The 22,008-nt window shown below is 40.0% G+C and overlaps 1 protein-coding gene across 2 annotated transcripts in view; it reads right to left on the bottom strand.

Annotated features, from left to right (window-relative positions):
* Window positions 1-6,015: 6,015 nt before the first annotated feature.
* Window positions 6,016-22,008, bottom strand: part of GALC (galactosylceramidase) — a 46,774-nt gene continuing 30,781 nt past the window's right edge. For both annotated transcript variants that reach the window (XM_081315292.1, XM_081315291.1), the window contains exons 12-17: window positions 19,857-19,946; window positions 18,760-18,904; window positions 17,980-18,160; window positions 15,944-16,104; window positions 10,759-10,835; window positions 6,016-9,860 (exon numbers count right to left, since the gene is read on the bottom strand). In XM_081315292.1, coding sequence (XP_081171418.1) covers window positions 9,717-9,860; window positions 10,759-10,835; window positions 15,944-16,104; window positions 17,980-18,160; window positions 18,760-18,904; window positions 19,857-19,946 — 798 coding nt within the window. In that variant the 3' untranslated portion in view covers window positions 6,016-9,716. The remainder of the gene's footprint in view (window positions 9,861-10,758; window positions 10,836-15,943; window positions 16,105-17,979; window positions 18,161-18,759; window positions 18,905-19,856; window positions 19,947-22,008) is intronic.

The raw sequence follows: 22,008 nt of genomic DNA, 5'->3' as shown, positions 1-22,008 counted from the left end.
ATACCCATTGCAACATTGCTAGCATCTACTTGAATGATAAACTGCTCCTTGGGGTCAGCCTTTTGAGCTGTTCAAATGCTGCTTGGCATTCCAGCTCTTCACATATTAATGCAACTATCCAAACAAAACAGTTTGTTCTCACTTTATTTTTTTTTATTGAAAAGTTTTAAAATACATTTTATCTTTAACAATCCCCCCTCCCCCTCCCCTACCTATCCCTCCCTACCCCTCCCCCCCTTTCCCCCCTCCCCCCCCCGACTTCCCAGAGCTAAGTACAGGGTATAAAAACAAAGAACAATCATAAACATCCATATGCTACCAACAATAAATTCTTAAATCTATCACTCTCTAGCTCATATAAAATAACTACAAGCAATATTAATATTACATATAAAAAAAAGAAAAAAGAAAAAAGAAAGGAAGACTTATTCAAATGCTAAGTGAAACTTTTTAGTCCCGTATTTCTTCTGAATATATTCAATCCATTTTTCCCACTCCATAATATAACGTTCTTGCGAATGATCTTTCAAATAAGCCGAAATCTTTGCCATTTCTGCCAGGTCAGAAACCTTTAAAGTCCATTCTTCTATAGTCGGCAGTTCCTCCTTCTTCCAATACTGACCTATTAAAAGTCTTGCTGCTGTAACTAAATTTAACATCAACTTAGTGTCCACCACAGTAGCATCTGTAATTATACCCAACAAAAAGAATTGCGGACAAAACTTTATCTTTTGCTTGAAGATCTTCTGCATATTCCACCAAATTTTTATCCAAAAAGCCTTGACCTTTTTACAAGTCCACCATATGTGAAAATATGTTGCATCTTCACCACCACACCTCCAGCATTTTGGCTGATAGTTCGGATACATACTTGCAAGCTTTTTAGGATCTAAATACCATCTATAAAACATTTTATAAAAGTTCTCTCTTAAGTTTTGAGCTTGTGTAAATTTTACGTTCCTCACCCAGATCTTTTCCCACGTATCCATTGTAATAACTTCTTGGATGTTCTGGGCCCATTTTATCATACAGTCTTTAACCAGTTCTGTTTCTGAATCAATTTCTACCAATGCAAGATATATCCGTTTGATATGTGCTGGACCCTGATTTCTAATTTGCTTTATCAAATTTTCATCAGTCATTGCAAAACCAGTTTTCTGATCTTCTTTCCACCTGGCCCGTAATTGAGTATATTGAAACCAGGTTTGAACAATCTTCTCATCTCGCAAGAAATTATACGATTTTAAACACCATATATTCTTTCCAAGCTTAAAATCTCCTTATACGTAGTCACGTCATGTTTGAAACCAACATTTATATTTTCTATTGCGTGTTTTGGAATTGCCCATAATGGTATCTTACAGTCTAACTTGTATCTATACTTCTTCCAAACTCTCAACAATGCCTGTCTTAAAATATGCACTTTAAACACATTATCTACCTTCTTATCATACAACAAATACGCATGCCAGCCAAATAACAAGTCGTGGCCCTCAAGATTTAATAATCTCTCTTGCGTCAAATTAATCCAATCACTTATCCCTGCTAACGCAGCAGCTTCATAATATAATTTAAGATTGGGCATTTTAAGACCACCTCTTTCACGAGTATCCTGCATAATCTTAAGTTTAACTCGTGGCCTTTTCCCTGCCCAAACAAATTTATTGATACCCCGTTGCCATTCTTCCAAATTAGAATCTTTCTTAAGAACCGGTATCATTTGAAATAAGAATAAAAATTTAGGCAGGACATTCATTTTCACTGCTGCGATTCTTCCCAACAAAGACAATTGCAGTTTTTCCCAACTCTCCATTTCTTTTTGAATTTTACCCCATAGTTTTTCATAGTTATTTTTATATAACTTTGTATTAGAGGGTGACAAAAACACCCCCAAATATTTGACCCTTTTAGCAATCTCAAATCCAGTTAATCCTTCTAAAAGAGCCTTTTGCGATACTGTCATATTTTTGGCCAGAATTTTAGTTTTTTGTGCATTAACTTTAAATCCAGAAACCCTCCCATATTGCATTATTATCTCCATCAGGTCCACAACAGAGTTTTCTGGCTGGGTCACTGTAACAACCAGATCGTCTGCGAACGCCCTCAATCTATAATCCTGATCTCTAATTTGAATACCCTTAATTTTTTCCGAGTTCCGAATTTTTATCAATAATATCTCCAATGTTAAAACAAATAATAAAGGTGATAACGGACACCCTTGTCTTGTGCCCTTCTCAATATTACATGCTTCAGTCAAACTATTGTTAACTATTATTCGGGCAGTTTGTTTTTGATATAATGCCCTAATTGGTTGCAAAAATTTATCCCCAAAATTCATTTTATCTAAAACTTTCATCAAAAATTGCCAATTCAATTGATCAAAAGCTTTTTCAGCATCTAAGAAAATTAGCACCGCAGGGATCTGGTTGTTCCTTTCCAAAAACTCTAACACATCAACTATATGCCTCACATTATTTTTCATTTGCCTACCACTAATAAACCCAGTTTGATCCCCATGAATCACCTGTTGCAGAACCCTCATCAATCTGTTAGCCAACACCTTAGCAAATATTTTATAATCTGTATTTAGAAGTGATATCGGTCTATAATTTTTAACTTGAGTAGCATCTTGATCTTCCTTCGGAATCAAAGAGATAAAAGCAGTTCTCCAAGATGGAGGCACCTTTCCCCCTCTCTGAATTGTCTGAAACAGTTCCTTTAACGGCTTTATCAACTCCATTTGTAAATTTTTATAGTAAACCGCAGTCAAACCATCAGTACCTGGCGCTTTACCCAACTTCAATTCCTTAATTGCTATAAGAATTTCTTCTTCTGTTATCAACTGGTTAATCTCCTCTTTTTGTGCTTGCTTTATTATTAAGGAACTGAGAGTACCACTTTAGATTCTCATATGAAAGCTGACATAGGAAAAATCAGAGATGCAAGTAAGCCGGCATTGGTACCAGATGCTTCACTGGCATTAGATGTGGAGTCAAATAGCATCAGGGATGCTTTGAGGAAGAAGATTGGAAAGAAGATTGGAAATGGAGATGATAGCTGGCAGCTAAAATGGGCTTTGTCAACAATTGGTTATTGAAGATGGACTGATGATTTTTGCAAAACCTAATAAGGATAAATTTGCTTGTGGACCAACGTCAAAAAGAATGCCAAAAAAGTATTGTTTGGGCACTTCTACTTAACACAGAAAATAAGTGGTGAATCTGAATGTGGAAAATAGGATCAAAGATATACCTGTTAGATAACTAGTTGCCAGACTGATTGACGAAAAAAATGCTTGCTAGAATAATTTCAGGTGCTTTTTAAATTCTAGATAAAAATAGTTCTATTATTTAGCAATGCATAGAAAGTTGCATACATGCTTGGTATATGTATTTCCTAAGTTTATAGAACTTTCTAGATAATGCAATTTTAAAATAGCTTTGAGCTATACACTAAGAATCCAGACTGGAGGGAAAAAATGCTTGCTTGATATTTTTATGACCAGCTGTGACATGCTATCATTCAAGAATAAGTATATGACTACAACATTTAGTGAGGCTCAAAGGTAGAAAAGTAGCAATTGACTGTTCTGATAAAGCTTGGCTGAATTTGCTACTTACTCACTTTTTTAAAAAAGAAAAGGTGTGGGGAACACCAAAAAGCCTCTGTCTCTTAAGCTGAAATACCTTTGTCACACAGCATCTAATCAAATCTCTTTTTGGAGTTATGCAAGTACAATTATCCAAATCACAGTTCTTCATAGTGAGCTCTGCTCTTCATTCATACTTGTTTGGAAGTCTGGAGAGACACAGGTTTCAAAAATGGGGATGGCTGGGAGGTTACAGGTATAAAGGGAACTCGGAAAACCAAGATCTAATGGAAATAGCAAATGAAATAGCCATAATGGAAGCTGGCCAGCAATCAAAGGAGAGAAGATATGTTGGCACCTCCCAATCCACATTTGATGATATGGATAACAGGTCAGCTCACCTTGCCACCAAGATAAGGTGTGGCAAAAGCATTATATATGTATGTTTGGAGATGGTACCAGAATCAGGGATGAAAAACTGTGCCTTTTTTCTTTCAGGACATAAAGTAAGAATGTTAAAATTATGGGCTGAGGATGTGAGCAAAAAAAGAAACTTCATCCTGGCCAGGCATTTATAGTACTACTATAAACTGAAAAGGGAGGTAGGAACAAAGCTTACATCTTTTCCTCCATCTTTTTTCAGAGAGCTCAATAGTCGAAGTTTGAAGTGAAGCTAGATTATGGAAGGAAAGTCTTGCAGTGGCCAGCATAAACATTATCTTCCCTTTGTTTCCTCCCCTGGCACTTTAAAGGCAGCCTGAAAACTATACCTGGTTTCAAATTATAAAAGGAAAACACTGAGAACACGTGTGGGCATATCTGTGTGCTTTAAGAAAGATTTGTGTTGTGTGGGAGAACAGAAAGGAATAGAGTTATCAGCTTAGCTGGCAAGTGATAGTAAAGGAGGAGTAGGCGTGGTCTTCAACAAACCAGTGGCAGACAAACTGAAAGAGACAAAGCCCAGCAGCTTCAGTGCTTCAGCAACAATGCTGAGAAGTTACAGCCAGCCAGCAGCTGGTAAACCATCTTCCTCTTTTTTACTTCAGCACAAACTGAGAAACTGCCATGCTAGTGCAGAGCCAGCAGCAGAGAGCAACAAGCCAATCAGAAGGTGGCTGAATGGTGGCTAAAGACTTTGGTGAAAGCTCAAGCAACAAAGAATAGACTATTTAGGAAATAGGAAATGCAGGTAGATACAGACATACAGTAGATGGCTTAGGTAAGACAGAAAATAAGTTGTTTTAAAAAAAAACAACAACTAAAAGCCTCCCTGGAGAAAAAATGGAAAATGAAAACAGCCTGTTTGTTGCTGGTTTGTAAACATCTCCCAGAAAAGCCTCCTCACTGAGATGAAGATTTATGTGTGTATGCATGCATATATACAGCCACCCAACTCAAATATGTGATTCTGGGTACAAAAGATAGAAAAACTGTAAATTGCACAAAATAATGTAATACATTAAAACATGCTAAATAATGAAATGGTGAACAGGTAATTTTAAAAGCTAAAATTATGGCTCTGACTTAGAATCATGGAATCCTCATTCAGGCTGATCAAGGTCTTCTACAGGAATAAGAAACCCTGCATTTGTTACCATGAAAGAATCAGCCCCAATGGCTATTTACAATTACGTTTAAATATCTTGATTAAATCTCTTTCCTGCAACAAAAGCATTTTACTAATCCAGCTCTTCTTTGCATTCTGTTCCCAATTCCTCCTCTTCTTGCAGAAGATCTTAGAAAATAGCTTAAAATGGTAGCCCAATGTTAATTTAAAATATTTAGCCCAATATTGTCAATACTCTTGCACACTGCACTAAGCCATTCTTTAACCAGTTGATTGTTCATACATCCTATTAAGCCAAGCCAAACAAATAATGTGTAACCCAGCTATTGACAGGCATAAGTTTCAGACTGTGATTATTTCATCTACCAGAGATTTATCTTTGAACCTTCCGCTTGTAAAATAGATCATCTACCATTGAAATTTCTTTCCCAGTTTTATTTCTGAACCACGTTCTGCACTATGTAGTATAGTGAACTCTAAAAATTTAATCTGTAGTTATTTTGACTACTTTTACAGTATATCCCACCTTTCCTCCAGAACTTCAAGAAGGCATACACAGCATTCTCTCCTCCAATTTTTTCTCAACAAGAACTCTATAGCAGAGCTCCCCAACCTTTTGGGCACCAGGGACTGGTTCCGTGGAGAGAGGTTTTTCCACAGACTGGAGAGTGTGTGGTTTTGTGTGCTGCCTGCATCCCACAGATGGGGCCTTACTTGTTTGTGCGGATGAGTTGCTGGCATGCCACGGCCCAGTATTGGTCCGTGGACCGGAGGTTGGGTAACCCTGCTCTATAGGTTAGGTTCAGAGAATATAACTAACCCAGACAACACACACACAAACAAACCACAAATCAAAGATTTAAATATTTATTCTTTGTTTGAAACATTAGGAATTGCAATAATCAATCACATACATCAGACTACTGTCAAACATCAAAGCAGTTTCTTAAACAAGCCAATTTTATTACAAACATCTGTAATTCCATAAATTAACAAGAAACAGAATTCTTGATTTTACACTTAGTGAACCAGGCAAAACTAGAACCATTAACCTAGTGCAGAAATATTACAGTTTTTGTAATAAAGGCAGGTAGGCATGTATATCCCTGAATTAGTCTTTTCCAACTAGTGTTCAAACTGGTTGGACTGCATAACTTCCAGAATGAACTGGTTAGGGGTGGGGGATAACTATATGCAAAGGATATCATGTGTACCTAGTTATCTGTGGGCGCGCCAGACCTGTGGAACCGCTTGCCGGTTGAGCTCCGGATGGCCCCCGACCTTCGCTCCTTCTGGCGCAATCTGAAAACGTATTTATTTGAGCAATCCGACCTGGTTTGATGGGTTAGGGCAGGGTTTTAATATGTTTTTAATTATTGTTTTAAATTTGGGCATTATATTTAATTCATTTTTTAACTTTTGTATTCTGTTTTTTATATTTATTGCCCTGTACACCGCCCTGAGTCCTTCGGGAGAAGGGCGGTATAAAAATATAATAAATAAAATAAATAAATAATAATAAATCTTTCTGCAATCTTCAGAAAGGAAGATGGTAATCTTAAATTTGCAGCCTTATAATTTACATTAATCTAATAACTTTTAGGCATTCATTTCAATCTTAAATCTATCCTGAGATTGATTGTATTTGTCTGGGAGGTACTAAGGGACAAAAATTTAAGAAACCCATTTTGCTCTTTGTTTTATCATGCAGAAAAAACAAAAAAAAAAACCAAACATTTTGACCCTGTCTACTTTGATGATATGAGTTACTTCATCTGCAACTTTCCAGTCTGTTTGAAAAAAATGACAACAACAAAAAAAGATCCTGTGCATTCTGTCCTTTATATCCTCACGCTACAAGAGAAAAGATAGTAAACATCATCTCAACCTCCAGTTTTGAACACCTGGCCAATATAAGATATCAAAATTTCAATTAAACACAGATTTTGATATTTTAAAATCTTTTTTATTTAGTTGCTAAGCCATTAGTCTTTAATAATGAAAGTTACTTTTTTTGGCCCATAATTCAGAAGAAATGTTTTTTTTTCCTTTCAAACATATGTGCTTTATTTTGATAACCATCAATATCCAATTTACAAAACAGGACAAACGCTATAGTATTATTAGCTTATTAACTGCATGTAAGTATATTTACCATTAGCCAATCTGATCATCTTTTGTCTTAAGCTGAGATATGAACAAGCATTTCACTCACACAAGGAAAAATACTTTTCCTTTTGGTCTTTGCCTAACTGGTAATCAACATCTTACAAACAAGCTAGACTGTTAAAAGTTTGAGATTTAATTCAATATGCTGGCTAGGAAACAATTGTTTTGGTCTGAATAAGATAGAAAAAATATGAGGGCTTATGGTTTAATTATGTCTGGAATAGACAAACAGTCATAATTCTGTTCTGTAAACCAATACATTATCAACTGTAATATCTTGTCTCAGAAGTCTCTTTGAACTAGAAGAGACAGTTTTCTGTATGTCATCTAACAAAGATATTTTGTAACACGATCTAGAGTATAAACACAATTTTATCAGAATCAACTTTCAAAGGAGTATATCCAGTTAGTTTTTATTGAATACCATAAGTTAATGTTGCCTAGAATAAAAAAAAGACACAAAATTGAACTATTTGTTTTAAAAAAGAGGCAACAGTTTTAAGAAGTTACCTATTCTTTCTATAAAGCCAGCAATCCACAACTCTAGCAGAAACAGGAACATATTAGGGTTTCTTCAATGGTAGATAAAAAGGTGAGAAAATGTAAAGCAAGATTCAGGTCTATAATCTGCATAATTTGCAACAGCACTGCAAAAGTTTCTGATTATCAAGTCTTACAATAACAAAGAAAGCAAATCCACAACCACGACCCTTTCTGCCATAGCTTGTCTTAGACTCTTCATCTCTCAGCTTCATTTGTCAAAATATGAACACAAAGTGATGGACGTTGATCAGAATTTAATATACTTCTGTTGAGCAGTTTTAGAATTCTGTGTTAAGATTTTGCTCCAACTATAATAATTCAGTATACCTTTGCAATGGTATATTCAGGACAACTTAGTACATTCTCATAGAGAGCTATTTGCTCTGCCCTATATATTGCCAGTTTGTATTAAGTTTTTCCCCCCACTATTTTGTATTTGGCACCTACCCCGTACACTTCAAAATATTAAATAATAAAATAAACTGAAACTAGTTAACTAATAAAAGTTCAGTAAATAAGCAAATTATTTTAGCCTTCAAAATTAAATGTCACCAAAAAGCATAAAGGGACATTGGTATTTGTAAGTTAAAATATGTGAAATATTGTTTTTCTGCATACTTTTTTATTCATGAAAGCTAGGGCCTTGATATATACATCATCCACAGATACTGGCGTCTGTGCAACTCTTTGGATTATAACATTTCACAATTTTACTGCTCGTAACGTCCTTGTGCAAGAGTACCTTCGAGTGTATACTGACCTACAGACATGAGGTAAAACAAGGTCTCGTGACTTTTCATCACCTATAGGTAGTCCTCGACTTACAACATAAATGAGCCTGGAATTATGGTGGTAAGTCATGGCAGTTGTTACTCGGATCACCATGTGACAGTGCCCAATTTTATGGCCTTCTTTGTGGCAGTTGTTAAGAAAATGCCACGGTTATTAATCAAATCTTCTTTCAGCAGTGGGTGTTTTTTTGCCAGAAACCAGAAGTAAAAGTCGGAAACCGGCAAAAAATACCAAAAAAATTACAGTTACATGACCAACAAATGCTGAAAACCATAAATCCAAGCCAGTTGTCAAGTGCCCAAACTGTGATTAAGTAATACATTTTGGGGCTGGTACAGCCATCAGAACTGCGAAAATAAGTTGTAAGTAGCTCCGGGGAGGTCCATCATAATTTTGAACTTCACTAAGGACACTTTTTTCTCCTTCAATGTATCTAGTCAGGCACAAAGAAGAAAACTACAAAGTTATCTGGGTTACTAACCCAAGATTAATAATAGGCATTTTCAATATATTTGCTATACTGTTATCAATAAGAGGTAGTTTAAAAGAAGGAACTTCACAAATAAGCCAGCCAATCATAAGCTGGCTATTTTTTTCTTCATTAAAATTAGATAAGAGTATTAAGACATTAGAAAACTAGGAGTAAAATCTCATGTCCTAGTAGAAGACATATAAATCCACTGAAATCCTTATTCCCTCATTCCATGCTTCATAATAGATATGAGGCGTTCCATCTGATTGCAAAATGAATTTTACCCCTCCTCCCAAAAAATGGACTTCACACCACCCAGAAATAGTGAAAGCAGAAATTCTACCTAATTGTAACTGCTTAATTTCTATTAATTAAAGAGATAAGACTGGGTCACATTTCCATTTATAGCTTGTACAAAAAAATTTAACATAGATCTGATTTTAAGAAGGAAGAGGAACGATTTGTAGCCAGAAGAACATTGAATATATATTAATATTAGTAGGAAACAATCAAAATAGCATAATTTACTATTAAATTAAGGTTTGACCAGGCATACTTAGAATTGATTATGTATGATGGAAATGTCAGCTGGCCTCAACATGAAAATTGTCAAATTGTGTCAGTTCAAAAGAATGGGTCCCAATAGCTGCCCAACCATTCTCTGGACTTTGTGTGGTGATGTTCTCCCACAGAGGATAGCCATTCAACATGCCAGAGATATTGGATCCCTGTCAAAAAGAAGAAAAAAGTACAAATTTGTATTCAGGAGTCAATGTTATTTTCAGTATAATGATGAAGCACATCATAAGGCAGAAAATAAATCTTTCTAAACTATTTCTAAAATATTTTTGTTTTCCACAAGGCAAATGCTAGATCTTCCATTTTGAGGGAGATCTGCATTGCAAGCTTTCCAGTGAAAATAAATTCACAAAATATATACACTGAATTGAAACCAAAAAACAAAACATGCCCATATTCTATAACCAAAGGTCACCCCTCCCACTGACCTTTATTTGCACCATGCATACTTATCCACAAGTATGACCCTTTCTAAGACTTCTGGAAGTTAAAATGTTAGAACTGGGGAGTGGGAAGGGGACCATTGGAAAATATATCTTACTATTTCAGTTATTTCCAAGTGGATTAATTCCTGTCATTTCTATGTGACAGGAACAAGTTAAATTAAGTAGAGGAAATCCACGTTATTTCCTCTATTCACTTCATTCAGAGGAATAAAACAGAATGCCCCCACTACACACACACACACACACACACACACACGTCCAAAAAGCAACCTTGTTGAACAGTCCAGATTTTAGAAGTGATAGGAAAATACGTAACTACACTGCATCCCAAGGAATGCCTTATAGATTAAAAACTGAACTTAGGAAGAGCAATTCTCAAAAAAATATGTGGATAAACAGGTTTTAACCTGTTGGGATATTCTTGTACTAATCTCTAAGAGGCTATTCTTGAACAAAGGAACTCTCTCAGCATGATACTACTGAATTGCAGCTTGTGAGGTAGTTGAATTTTAATACCTGTGGCTTAATGAGATAGCAGGCTTTTATTCCTCTACAGGAGTTAATCAGCTTACCAGTATTTGGATAGCACTTCAATGCTTACCTTGAGAATCAAAGTGAGTGTATACCATCTGTTTGCTCGCACACCAGATAACCCTTTCATCAAGATTTCATCACCAGCTACAAAAGAATAACATTTTTAAATGCTTTCTCTATTTAGAAAGTGAACTGAAATGATGCGCCACACAAACTCTAAATCTGAACAAAATTAAATAAAACTAAAGGCATGAAAGAATACAGTACAATTAGTGTATTATATTCAAATTCAGTGATAAATCTAAAAATAAGCTAAGTATAAAAGATAGTTATCAATATTGTAATTTGCAGCCATCCAAGAGGGGCCAACATCTCTGCCCTGCCCCGACCCCCCCACCTGTTCGACTCCGGCGGCGTCTCCAAGCGACCAACGGAGGCGCCGCGGACCAGCTGGGTGGCGGAGGCAGTGGCATCGTCGGCAACGGCGGCGGCGAGAACCCCGGGGGGCCCTAGCCTGTCATCTCCCCACGGGCCTGAACACCGACGGGGGCAGTGGCGATGGGGCACCTCTAACCCGCCCCTGAGCCGCTGCAACTGCTGCAGCCATCCGGAGTGGGGACGGCGCTTCCACCCTCGGCTCCCTATTATACCTCCCTGGGCAACAGCGACACCTGGGATGATCAGGAAAGACCCCGCGGATCAATTGGATCAGCTAGGCGGCGGAAGAGGCAGCCGCAGCAACCGCCCTGAGCAGGACCGGAGTCGTTACCCTGCCTCGACCTCCTGGCCTGCTCCTGAACAACGGCGTCGTCTCCCTGGGATCAAGGAGATGCCGCAGACCGGCTATGCGGACCCGATCGACCACCACCGAGGGGCCTTTGACGGCGGCGCTAAGCTTCTCCAGGCCCCGGTCAACCAACTCACCGAAAACCCCTCGACGGCAGCACCACTAGATGCGGCGTGGCGTCCCCGGCCCGCACCCTAGGTGCCGACGGTATCTCCGTGCCGATCAACACCCTAAAGACGCCAGGATGCAGCTGACCATTGGAGATGACCGCGACTAGACCACCGAGGCCATCAGCATCTGGCCTCCACCAGCTCCGAACCCCCTGCCCTCCCTCGCCCCACAGGACATGATGGGCCTGGGTGTAAGCCACGGTGGCAGAGTGGCCTGTCCTACACCTGCAGCCCCATAGAGGTGAGAGCTCTATGGGGTATGCTTCACCCAGAGTGGGTCCTGGACCACCCCCAGAAGCAGAATCACAACCCATCGTGAGAGGATGGGGAGTGGCCTGCTTCTGGGGTTCACCCAACCAAGTGGCAGTGGTTGGATGACGGTCCAGATACCCACCTACCCGACTAGACCCTCCTTCCAATGCTCCACCCAGGGGACCGCCTTCCCAATGCTCCCCAATGCTCCCTATGCTTCTTCAATATTCTAGCATAGATCTACTCGCCCTCAGGAGTTCCCCCTTCTCCTGGGTTCGTCCTGCCTTCAATATATCAAACCTCGATGACGGGCCCGACCATTGGGCCTCTGAGAGATGGCCAGGCAGGGTCAGGGGCCTCCATCACAAGACCAACAAGAGGCCCCTGGTTAAGTTTCTTGTTAAGTTTTTTGTCGGGTTAGGGAGGGGGGCGGGAAAAGAGTATGGCTGCTCGGGGAAGGCAGGCCTTCCGGCTACCATAACGCAGGCCAGGCCTACGACCATCCGCGATGGTGAGAAACGAGGACCAGTCGCCGACAATACCCAATGGCGTACTGACGAACATCCTATTCCCAGGATGGTGGGGAACGGCAGAAGGTGCACAAACAGAGGGCCGTATCGTCACCGGGAGTGTCATCTCCGCTCTGTACAAGCGGTGAGACGCTCCGACCCTCTGTACTTCCCCGGAGGACCCGGGAGCGAAGGTGTGCAGCCTCCTATGCTAAGGCTGGTCTACCTGAATGCCAGGTCCGTAGCTAACAAGGCTCACCTTGTTCATGACCTAGTGGAGAGCGAGCACGCGGACCTGGCTTGCATCACGGAAACCTGGCTGGGCCCAGAGGGTGGTGTCCCTCTGGTTGACCTCTGCCCGCCAGGTTTCCAGGTGCTGCACCAGCCTCGGACCCATGGGAGGGGCGGGGGAGTGGCAGTTATCATCAGGGAATCCCTTAACCCGCGAGAGACCACCGTCCCTCAGATGGTCGGGTGTGAGTCTCTCCTACTGAGATACGGCCCGGGGGCGCAGTTGGGCCTGCTGCTGGCATACCTACCACCTAATCGTGCAGCGGCAGCCCTGCCCGAGCTACTCGATGTCCTCTCAGGGTTGGTGGTTGAATTCCCAAAACTCATGGTCTTGGGCGACTTTAACCTACTGTCCCTGGGAGGATCGTCTGATCTGGCTCGGGAGTTCATGGCTTCCATGGCGGCCATGGACCTGTCGCAAATAATTTCTGGACCGACTCATGAGAGAGGCCACACCCCAGACTTGGTGTTCTTGTCTGGACGGTGGTGCGATGATATCGGTGGGGGTGCCACGACTGTTACGCCCCTGTCATGGACCGATCATCACCTCCTGCGGCTAGACTTCCCCTTTGCCACCCCCCGCCGTGGGTGCGCGGTGCCAACCAGATGGTACCGCCCTAGGCGCCTAATGGACCCTGATAGGTTCCAGGCAGCGCTTGGGGACGCACATGCACTCCCTGCTCACAGCTCGGCGGATGCCTTAGTGGAAGCCTGGGAAAAGGCAGCCACGGAGGCTCTGGACCGAGTTGTACCCTTGCGGCCTCTGACCCGGCGCAGATCCCAGCGAGCCCCATGGTTCACCGTGGAGCTCCGGGAGATGAAGCGTCGGAGACGGGGCCTAGAGAGCCGTTGGAGATCCAGTCGATCCGAATCCGACCGATTGCGATTAAGAATCCTCACCAGGTCTTATCTCGCTGCGATAAGGGTGGCAAAATCCAACTACTTTTCCACCCTCATCGCGTCCGCAGATAATCGCCCGGCTGCCTTGTTCAGGGTGACTCGCTCCCTACTGAACCAAGAGGTGAGGGAGGAACCCTTGCAGGGTCGAGCCGAGGAATTCGGTCAATATCTGCTGGATAAAATTGCTCGGATTCGAACCGGCCTGGACTCCAACTGGGCTGAGCTGGAAGAACAAGGCATGGACAGTCTTGTCGACGTCATCTGGGAGGAATTTGATCCTGTGACTCCTAAGGAAGTGGACAGGATTATGAGGAGGTTGAGCTCCTCCACATGCTTACTGGACCCGTGCCCTTCCTGGCTGGCTTATGCAGCTCGAGAGGGGACACGAGGCTGGTTCCTGGCGGTCATCTCCGCTTCTCTGAGTGAGGGTCACTTCCCCACCGCCTTGAAGGAGGCGGTGGTGAGACCTCTCCTCAAGAAGCCCACCTTGGACCCATCCTCATTGAATAACTTTCGTCCAGTCTCCAATCTTCGCTTCCTTGCGAAGGTTGTTGAGAGCGTGGTGGCGCACCAACTTCCTCAGATCCTGGATGAAGCGGTTTATCTAGACCCGTACCAATCGGGCTTCAGGCCGGGCTACAGCACGGAGACGGCATTGGTCGCTCTGATAAATGATCTCTGGAGAGCCCGGGACAGGGGCCATTCCTCTGTCCTAGTCTTATTAGACCTCTCGGCGGCTTTCGATACCATCGACCATGGTATCTTGCTGTGGCGCCTCAGGGGACTGGGAGTGGGAGGCACGGTTCTGCGTTGGTTCTCCTCCTTTCTCCAGGGTCGCTCGCAGTCGGTGCTGGCAGGGGGACAGAGGTCGACCCCGAGGCCTCTCGCTTGCGGAGTCCCTCAGGGGTCGGTTCTCTCGCCTCTCCTGTTCAACATCTACATGAAACCGCTGGGCGAGATCATTCGCAGCTTTGGAGTAGGGTACCATCAGTATGCTGATGACACCCAGCTTTTCATCTCAACTCCAAACAACATCAGTGATGCCCTCGACGTGATGTCCCGCTGCCTGAAAGCGGTCCGGGAATGGATGGGGAGGAACAGGCTTCAACTGAACCCGGACAAGACTGAATGGCTGTACGTACCGGCAAGCCAGGATACTCAGAACATCCCATCCCTTAACATCGGGGACAAGTTACTACCCCCTGTTGATAGGGCCCGCAACCTGGGTGTCCTCCTAGACTCGCAGCTCTCCCTGGAAGATCACATAGGAGCTGTGACCAAGGGGGCCTTCTCCCGGGTTAGACTAGTTCGCCAATTACGGCCTTATCTGGACCTGGATGCCTTACGTACAGTCACCCATGCCCTTGTGACCTCTCGCCTAGACTACTGTAACGCTCTCTACATGGGGCTGCCCTTGAGATCCACTCGGAAGCTTCAACTGGTGCAAAGTGCAGCGGCACGGACACTCTTGGGAGCCTCCCGATACTCCCATATCACACCTCTCCTCCGTGCGCTGCACTGGCTTCCAGTTGCCTTCCGTGTGAAGTTCAAGGTGCTAACAATGACATACAAAGCCCTACATGGCATGGGTCCGGACTACCTACGGGAGCACCTTCTGCCAATGTCAGCACCCCACCGTCCTGTGCGCTCCCACAGAGAGGGCCTCCTCAGGGTGCCACCGCTCAAGGAATGTCGGCTGGTGGCCCCCAGGGGGAGGGCATTCTCAGTGGGTGCGCCAGCCCTCTGGAACAGCTTGCCAACCGAAATCCGGATGGCCCCCGACCTCCGCACCTTCCGGCGCGACTTAAAAACTCACCTGTTCCAGCAGTCCGGCCTGGCCTGATAGCTCTAATTGGGGTCCCAGTTTGTTTTTACTATTGTTTTTTTCACTATTGTTCAATCTGTATACCTACCTTATTCTGTACACCGCCCCGAGTCCCTCGGGAGAAGGGCGGTTTATAAAAACAAATAAATAAATAAATAAAATAAATAAATAAATTTATTTGGAGTTGTATAGCTAATGGCAAGGACTGTGAAGCTGTAAACCAGATAAGACTGCTCAACTAGACTGAATGTCACAGTAGCTATTTGGAATCCTATACATCACATTTTGAATTCATTTTCAGCTTTGAATATTGGGGGAGGGAGGGGGAAAATGCTCCAATTTTTACCTTTTTACCTGCTTCCTAACATCTGGAAATACTAGGTTGGGTAAGATTCTGAAATAGATAACACGAAAGATTTGCAGGGCACTTATCAAGTCTCTAAGAAGAGAGGGCAATTCACCTGTCCAACACCTTCCCCCAGCATGCTGCAAAAGTTAAAAAGTAAGAAAGAACTCACCAAGATCTCCTGTGACTCGGTATGTGCCATCAGGAAAAACCCAGAAGAAAATTCCTTTGGCTAATGTAACATATATGCCACCTTTGCTAATTCTTCCTGCAATGAATGCTCCTCCTTTATTTGATTCTATATAAATATCACAGGTTATTATGAAATTTACCCTGTAAGAATAAATGGAAGATGGTTAAATTTGGGGCTGATTTTTTTTTTAGGAATTGTCTTAATGTTTGAGTAGTTTTTTCTCTGGCCTATTTTGAAATCAGAATTTGTAACAACAGAAGGAGGAGAGAGAAAGTGATCCAGTTCATAATTATGTCAGGGGAGTGATATTTTCTTCCTGTTTCTCTCCTAAATCTCTAAGTGCTCAAGTTTATTCCATATAAGACTTCCCAAATAGGAACTGCTTCATCTTAGTGCCTATGGAGATTCTTAGTCATCCAGGTCACAGTTATCCCAAAGATGCTTTTTCACAAAGCAACTGGACTTTCTTGTTTTTCTTTGAAGACATTTCACTTCTCATCCAAGAAGCTTCTTCAGCTCTGACTGGCTAGCGGGGAATGGAAAGATCACCCTCCAGTCTTCAAAAAAAACAAGAAATCCAGTTGCCTCATGAAAAAGCATCTTTGGGATGCTTCATCTTAGATTAGTTTTAGCAAAGATAAAGTAGGACTCATTGTAAATAAGATTAACAATTTTTAAAAAGCCAGACAAAATCCACCTTCAAAACTGCCTGATACCTTATACGATTTAAAAATTATGTTCCCTACAAAGGCAACACTTCACAATACTTTAGGATTTTTTTTAAGTTTAATTTGGGACGCATTCAATACTATCTAGTACTATTGAACATGCTATCTGTATTATACAATTACAGAAATACCTAGAAACACCTCTGTAAATACCTCTAAGAGGGACAGAGATGTAATTATCATTCTCTTTAGGAGAACTGAACCTAAAAGGATAATCAACAATATTACACAATGTTCCATTTCTCTGGCTTCTATGCTTCTAGCTATATGGGCCTCCATTTTATTCCCAGATGCATTCTTTTCTAGTTTGGTATAAGTTAAGGAAAAAACAATATCAACGATGAGATCAAGGGAAAGAATAGGAAAGAGAATAAGCAATTATCAGAATGTTATTTATAAGTTTATTTATAAAGCATTTTGTAAATTCATTTTTAAAATTGAAGGGCACACAGTCTCTTAAAACTAAGTAAGTTTAGATATAAGATAAGATAAGATAAGATAAGATAAGATAAGATAAGATAAGATAAGATAAGATAAGATAAGATAAGATAAGATAAGATAAGATAAGATAAGATAAGATAATAATGTTTATTGTCATTTTTACAGAAATTTTGTTTCCAGTATTCAACAGATCAAATAATTAATACTCTGAAGAATAAGTCATATCCTTGTAACAAGTCTGCTTTCAAGAATACTACTAGGATAATTTTTGACATAGGAAATATGTTCAGTTCTCTTTTACCAATGGCTTCTATTCATCAACTTCTCATTACACAGAAGGAGGCACTAGGCAATCTTGGATTAAACATTATGTAGCACAAGGTTTACATAAACATGACAACACCTCAGATTCAACAGACATGGCATATGGGTCTCATCTACAAAGGAGTTCCATCTGATGGTACCCAGTAGGAGAGCCTTTTCTGATGTGACAGAATAGATTGGCTACAATCTTGTTGGCCTTTAAGAAGTCCCTGAAGACATTGCTATAATGTCAGGCCTTGATTAAGGTTGATAGTTAATTGGTAAAAAAAAGTTCTTTGTTTTAATTATTTTATTTCTATGAGTTTGCCTTTGCTATTTTAACTCGTGAGATGCCATAATCACATAAGTGAAATGGGAAGCTACCTAAAATGAATGAAATAAAATTAAAATAAAGAATAATCACAAGAAGTAAGTTTTCAACAAAAGATTCTCTGCAACTATAGGTTCACTGCTATATCCATGTTTCATTGTAAACTTTGGACTAAACTGAAAATACAGTACAATACCACATGCACTACATACCACTTATGGCTGCCTATAATGCTGATTGTGTTTTTTGCATCAATAACCCAGGTTATAGGTCTCTGAGTCACCACTTGTCGGAGTGTAAAGACATGTTCCCCTGGATCAGAAGCATTAATAAAATATTCAAACACTCCTGTTTGATCAGTAAAGTATGGTGCTTCACTGAAAGGTGGGTTGCCTATTTGAAGAACATAAATTTTATTATTTCAATCCCTCACAGTCATATTATACAACAGTAGCAATTTCATGGTCTCCCAAAACTCCACATTATAATTGTTTATCATCACATGTACTGAAAAACTCATTTTTACTGTCTTAACTGGTCATCTCTTCAATGTTATCGAGCTAAATGAAAAAAGGCCACCAAGAAGAGTCAACTAAAATCTGTATGTGGCTGGGAAGTCTAGTGGGCTCAGATCTCAGTATTCATGGTTTTTTGTGATTTACATCAAATTTCAAAATTAAAAGGCTGCAGAAAAAAGTTCAATGAACAAGTACATGGACTGCCCAATCTGCAGCTATAATCACCAAGCAGAGCTAAACCTATCATGGATGATTTAATTTGGATTTTTGTTCAAACAGGGGATTAGACTTAAGGATATCAATAGATTCTCCCAATTGATTTCTATGTTTACTATAATAGGTTCCTGTTCATCTATTATTGGGAATACTAGAGAACTTATACTGTCGATAGGGCCCTATCTTTGACAAAAAATGATTGACAGCCTAGAATCATCAAATAAGGAATTCCCTCAAAATAGCTTTATGTTGACTTACAGATATTGAAATCATCCTTGTAAGTGGATGGAAAAGGTTGAGATGGAGGAGGTTCTGAGAAAGAACTTTTATGGCCAGTTGTTAGAGTTGTCAAAGTATAGATCTCATCCAAGCCCAGGTCTAGCATCAATATTCCTTCAGAGATCTGCATAGCAAAAAGGAGAACAAGTGATCAAGTAGTAGCAGGGTACTGGAAAGGATTCATTCTTGGAGCACTGACAAGAATCAGAGTCAATTTGGTCTAAGGCTTAAGGCACCAAGCTAGAGACCAAAGACAGTGAGTTCTAGTCCCATCTTAGATATGAAAGCCAGCTGAGTGACTTTGGGCCAGTCACTCTCTCTCTGCCTAATTTACCTCAGAGAGTTGTTGTCTTGGGTAAACAAGGTGGAAGAAGGATATATGCAGAGAGCTCTAAAGAAAAGAGTTTAGCTACAAACTATTATTCCAAGTGTTTTACTATGTTAGCCATGCAGTATTCCCAAATCAAGAATTTACTGGGAGAGTGTAAGGAGTTAAAGGCCAACTAAATTTTTGGCTTTATACACCACTCAGAGTACATTGGAGTTAGGCACCTGTAATCAATTTAAAATAAATAGGCCTTACTGTTTTATCATGAGGCATCAAACATATGTATGAAACAGGAGCGCAAAAAAGTATGAAATCACATGCAACACAGGGGTATCAATGGAAGCTAGAAGTCTCCATCTGATTCAACTCAAACTGCATGTTTTTCTTCATCTGGAGATGGAGCTATAGCTATAGCACAATAGCATGCTATATGATTGAAACAATACTACAGCTCTGGGTAAGAGAGGAATTTAGAGCGCTCATATTTCTTCTCTAAATTCTAGCTGCCTCATTAAAAGCAGAAATATGTTGCCTGCTGTGACAAGATACATGCATTTCAGACATGGAAACTTCATAACACTTCTACTTAAACAGCATTATTATTTTTGTTTCAGAGGCAGCTTTGTAGAAGTAGCATCTGGGCAAATGCTCTTCCTTTGTATACCTTTAGTTCTTCAGATAGACTCTTAAAGGAAATATCCATCAACTATCATAGTCATATTAACCTTTTAACTTATGGTGCACTCACATTTTTAGGCCCAAGTGACTGAAATAACGTAGAGTTGGCAGTAGAAAAATCAAGCTTGGTATACCACATCTGAAGAGATTTCAACTTGCTCTGGAGGGGAAAAAATACCTTCAATTTTCTTTATAGTGTCTCAAATCTTTTTTAACTGCCAAAGAAGTCCACTGTTTTCCTCAAAATCTTTCTCAAACTTTACCACCAGCCCAGCAGTTTTCATGCTATAGCTCCCAAAATTCCCAACCAGAGAGAAAGATGATATAGCATGACGTTAAGTAATCATTCTAAAGAGTTAAATTAATTTCTGCATAGATGGAGCAATCCTAAATAAGAGGAATTGCCCCCTGTAATACAGGCCTAAATTATCTCTCCAGGACATTTTTGTTAACACCAAGTCCTCTCAGAGGCTACAGATCCAGCAGATCCAAGTTAGCTTCTGCAGTGTCATTCGTCTAGAATTTCACATTTCAATGTCTACAGAACTTTCTATATATACATATATACATACAGAAGAGAACCTTTATTTCATCAAATCCCCTCTAAGCAGCAGGTTTGCAGCGTTGCATTCAAAACAGAATATAATAATTTATTTCAGAAATGTGGCAGAATGAGAATATGATTATTTCAACATTAGCATCATTGTATGGATGTTCGCAAATCAGACAAACTAATGCAAGTTTTAGCACAAATAGTGGTTTCAAATGAAAGAAAAGAAGCAGATAAAGATTCTTTCAATGAAGTTATCCAAACTAGAATTTTGAAGAATGAACTCCCTTTAACTTCTCTGTTGAACAGAAAAAAGAATACACTCAGAAGACATATGCTATGAGGTGCTAATGGGGTCTGAAATATTTGACTAGTTTGCATCTATTGAATAAATAGGATTCTATTATTTTAATCTTTGGGCAATTATCAGATTAGGCAAGAGCACTAAGCAATATATAAATCCCTAATTTGTCTATGAAAATAGATATATTTTATCGTAACTTTTAAAACTCTAAATCCTTTGATCACCTGTCTTTTAAAGTTACAGATACTCAACAATTTCCTTGGAAAATGTAATTTATGGTACATGCTATCATTCAGCACAAATGTCCAGATATAGAATACTTGAACTCACAAGATATATTAGATGGTCTTCAACCTAGATGGTCTTCAAAGGAAATTAATTAAAAGCATGGAGAAGGCTAATAATGTCCACTAGTCAGGATGACTGTGTATTCATTTCAGCATCAGGGTTATTGTGTCTCTACTAATTACTAAATACAACATGAGCAATAAGACGCCACTTTACTCATATTCTCTTTGTGGGCTACCCACTGGTATCTTTTTAGCCACTGTGAGCCACTGGATACGATTAAATTGGCCTTTGGTCTAGCCACCACAGTTCTACTATGGTGGCTTAGCTGGAAGGCAGTAGCACAGCAGAAAATTAAAACAAAACACTACACTAGGAAGTCAAAATGACAATAATCTAAACAACTTTTTAGACTACTGAAATTACATATTTTTTTAATTTTTTCAGTGTTATAATTCATTTTTTATGATGAATTGAATCTATTCCATATGAAATTGCATTCTCTAGTCTTGACTCTCTCTTGATACAAAGCTGATTCAAAGTCTTCAAAGTTGATAAATTTCATAAAACCAACATTCTTAGTTTGGAATTGAACTACTCTTCCATGTACAAATGATCATCCCTTTTGATACAATCCAAGCACAATATATCCATAGTTGTTCAGACTGAACATTTCCACATTTCCATATTTTTGAAAGATAAGGATTAAAGTTATCAATGTATTGTTAAATTAATTGCCTTTATAAAGATAGGATTCACCATGGTTATAATATTTGACCAATAAGGAACTATATATTTACCAACATTCCTTCAAATTTATTGCTAATGCAACATATTAATAGGGCCAAACAATTTTTTTCAAAAAAAATCTTTGAATAGCCCTTAAAGCTGGGGCAAAGTAGTAAACTGCATAGATAACAAATATTTTAACGGTATTTATTGCTATTTAAAATACTTTTTCAGAATCTCAGAAATTTGAAAAAGATTATTACTTATCAATAGATTAAGAGTATTATGAGCTCATGACTTTTAAAAAATGCATTGCTATCCATTTTAAAAGAAAAGAAAAACTTACACTAT

The sequence above is a fragment of the Vipera berus genome (genome assembly GCF_964194415.1).
Source record: "Vipera berus genome assembly, chromosome: 1".
Classification (NCBI taxonomy): domain Eukaryota; kingdom Metazoa; phylum Chordata; class Lepidosauria; order Squamata; family Viperidae; genus Vipera; species Vipera berus.
This window is presented reverse-complemented; position numbering and strand designations above follow the sequence as displayed.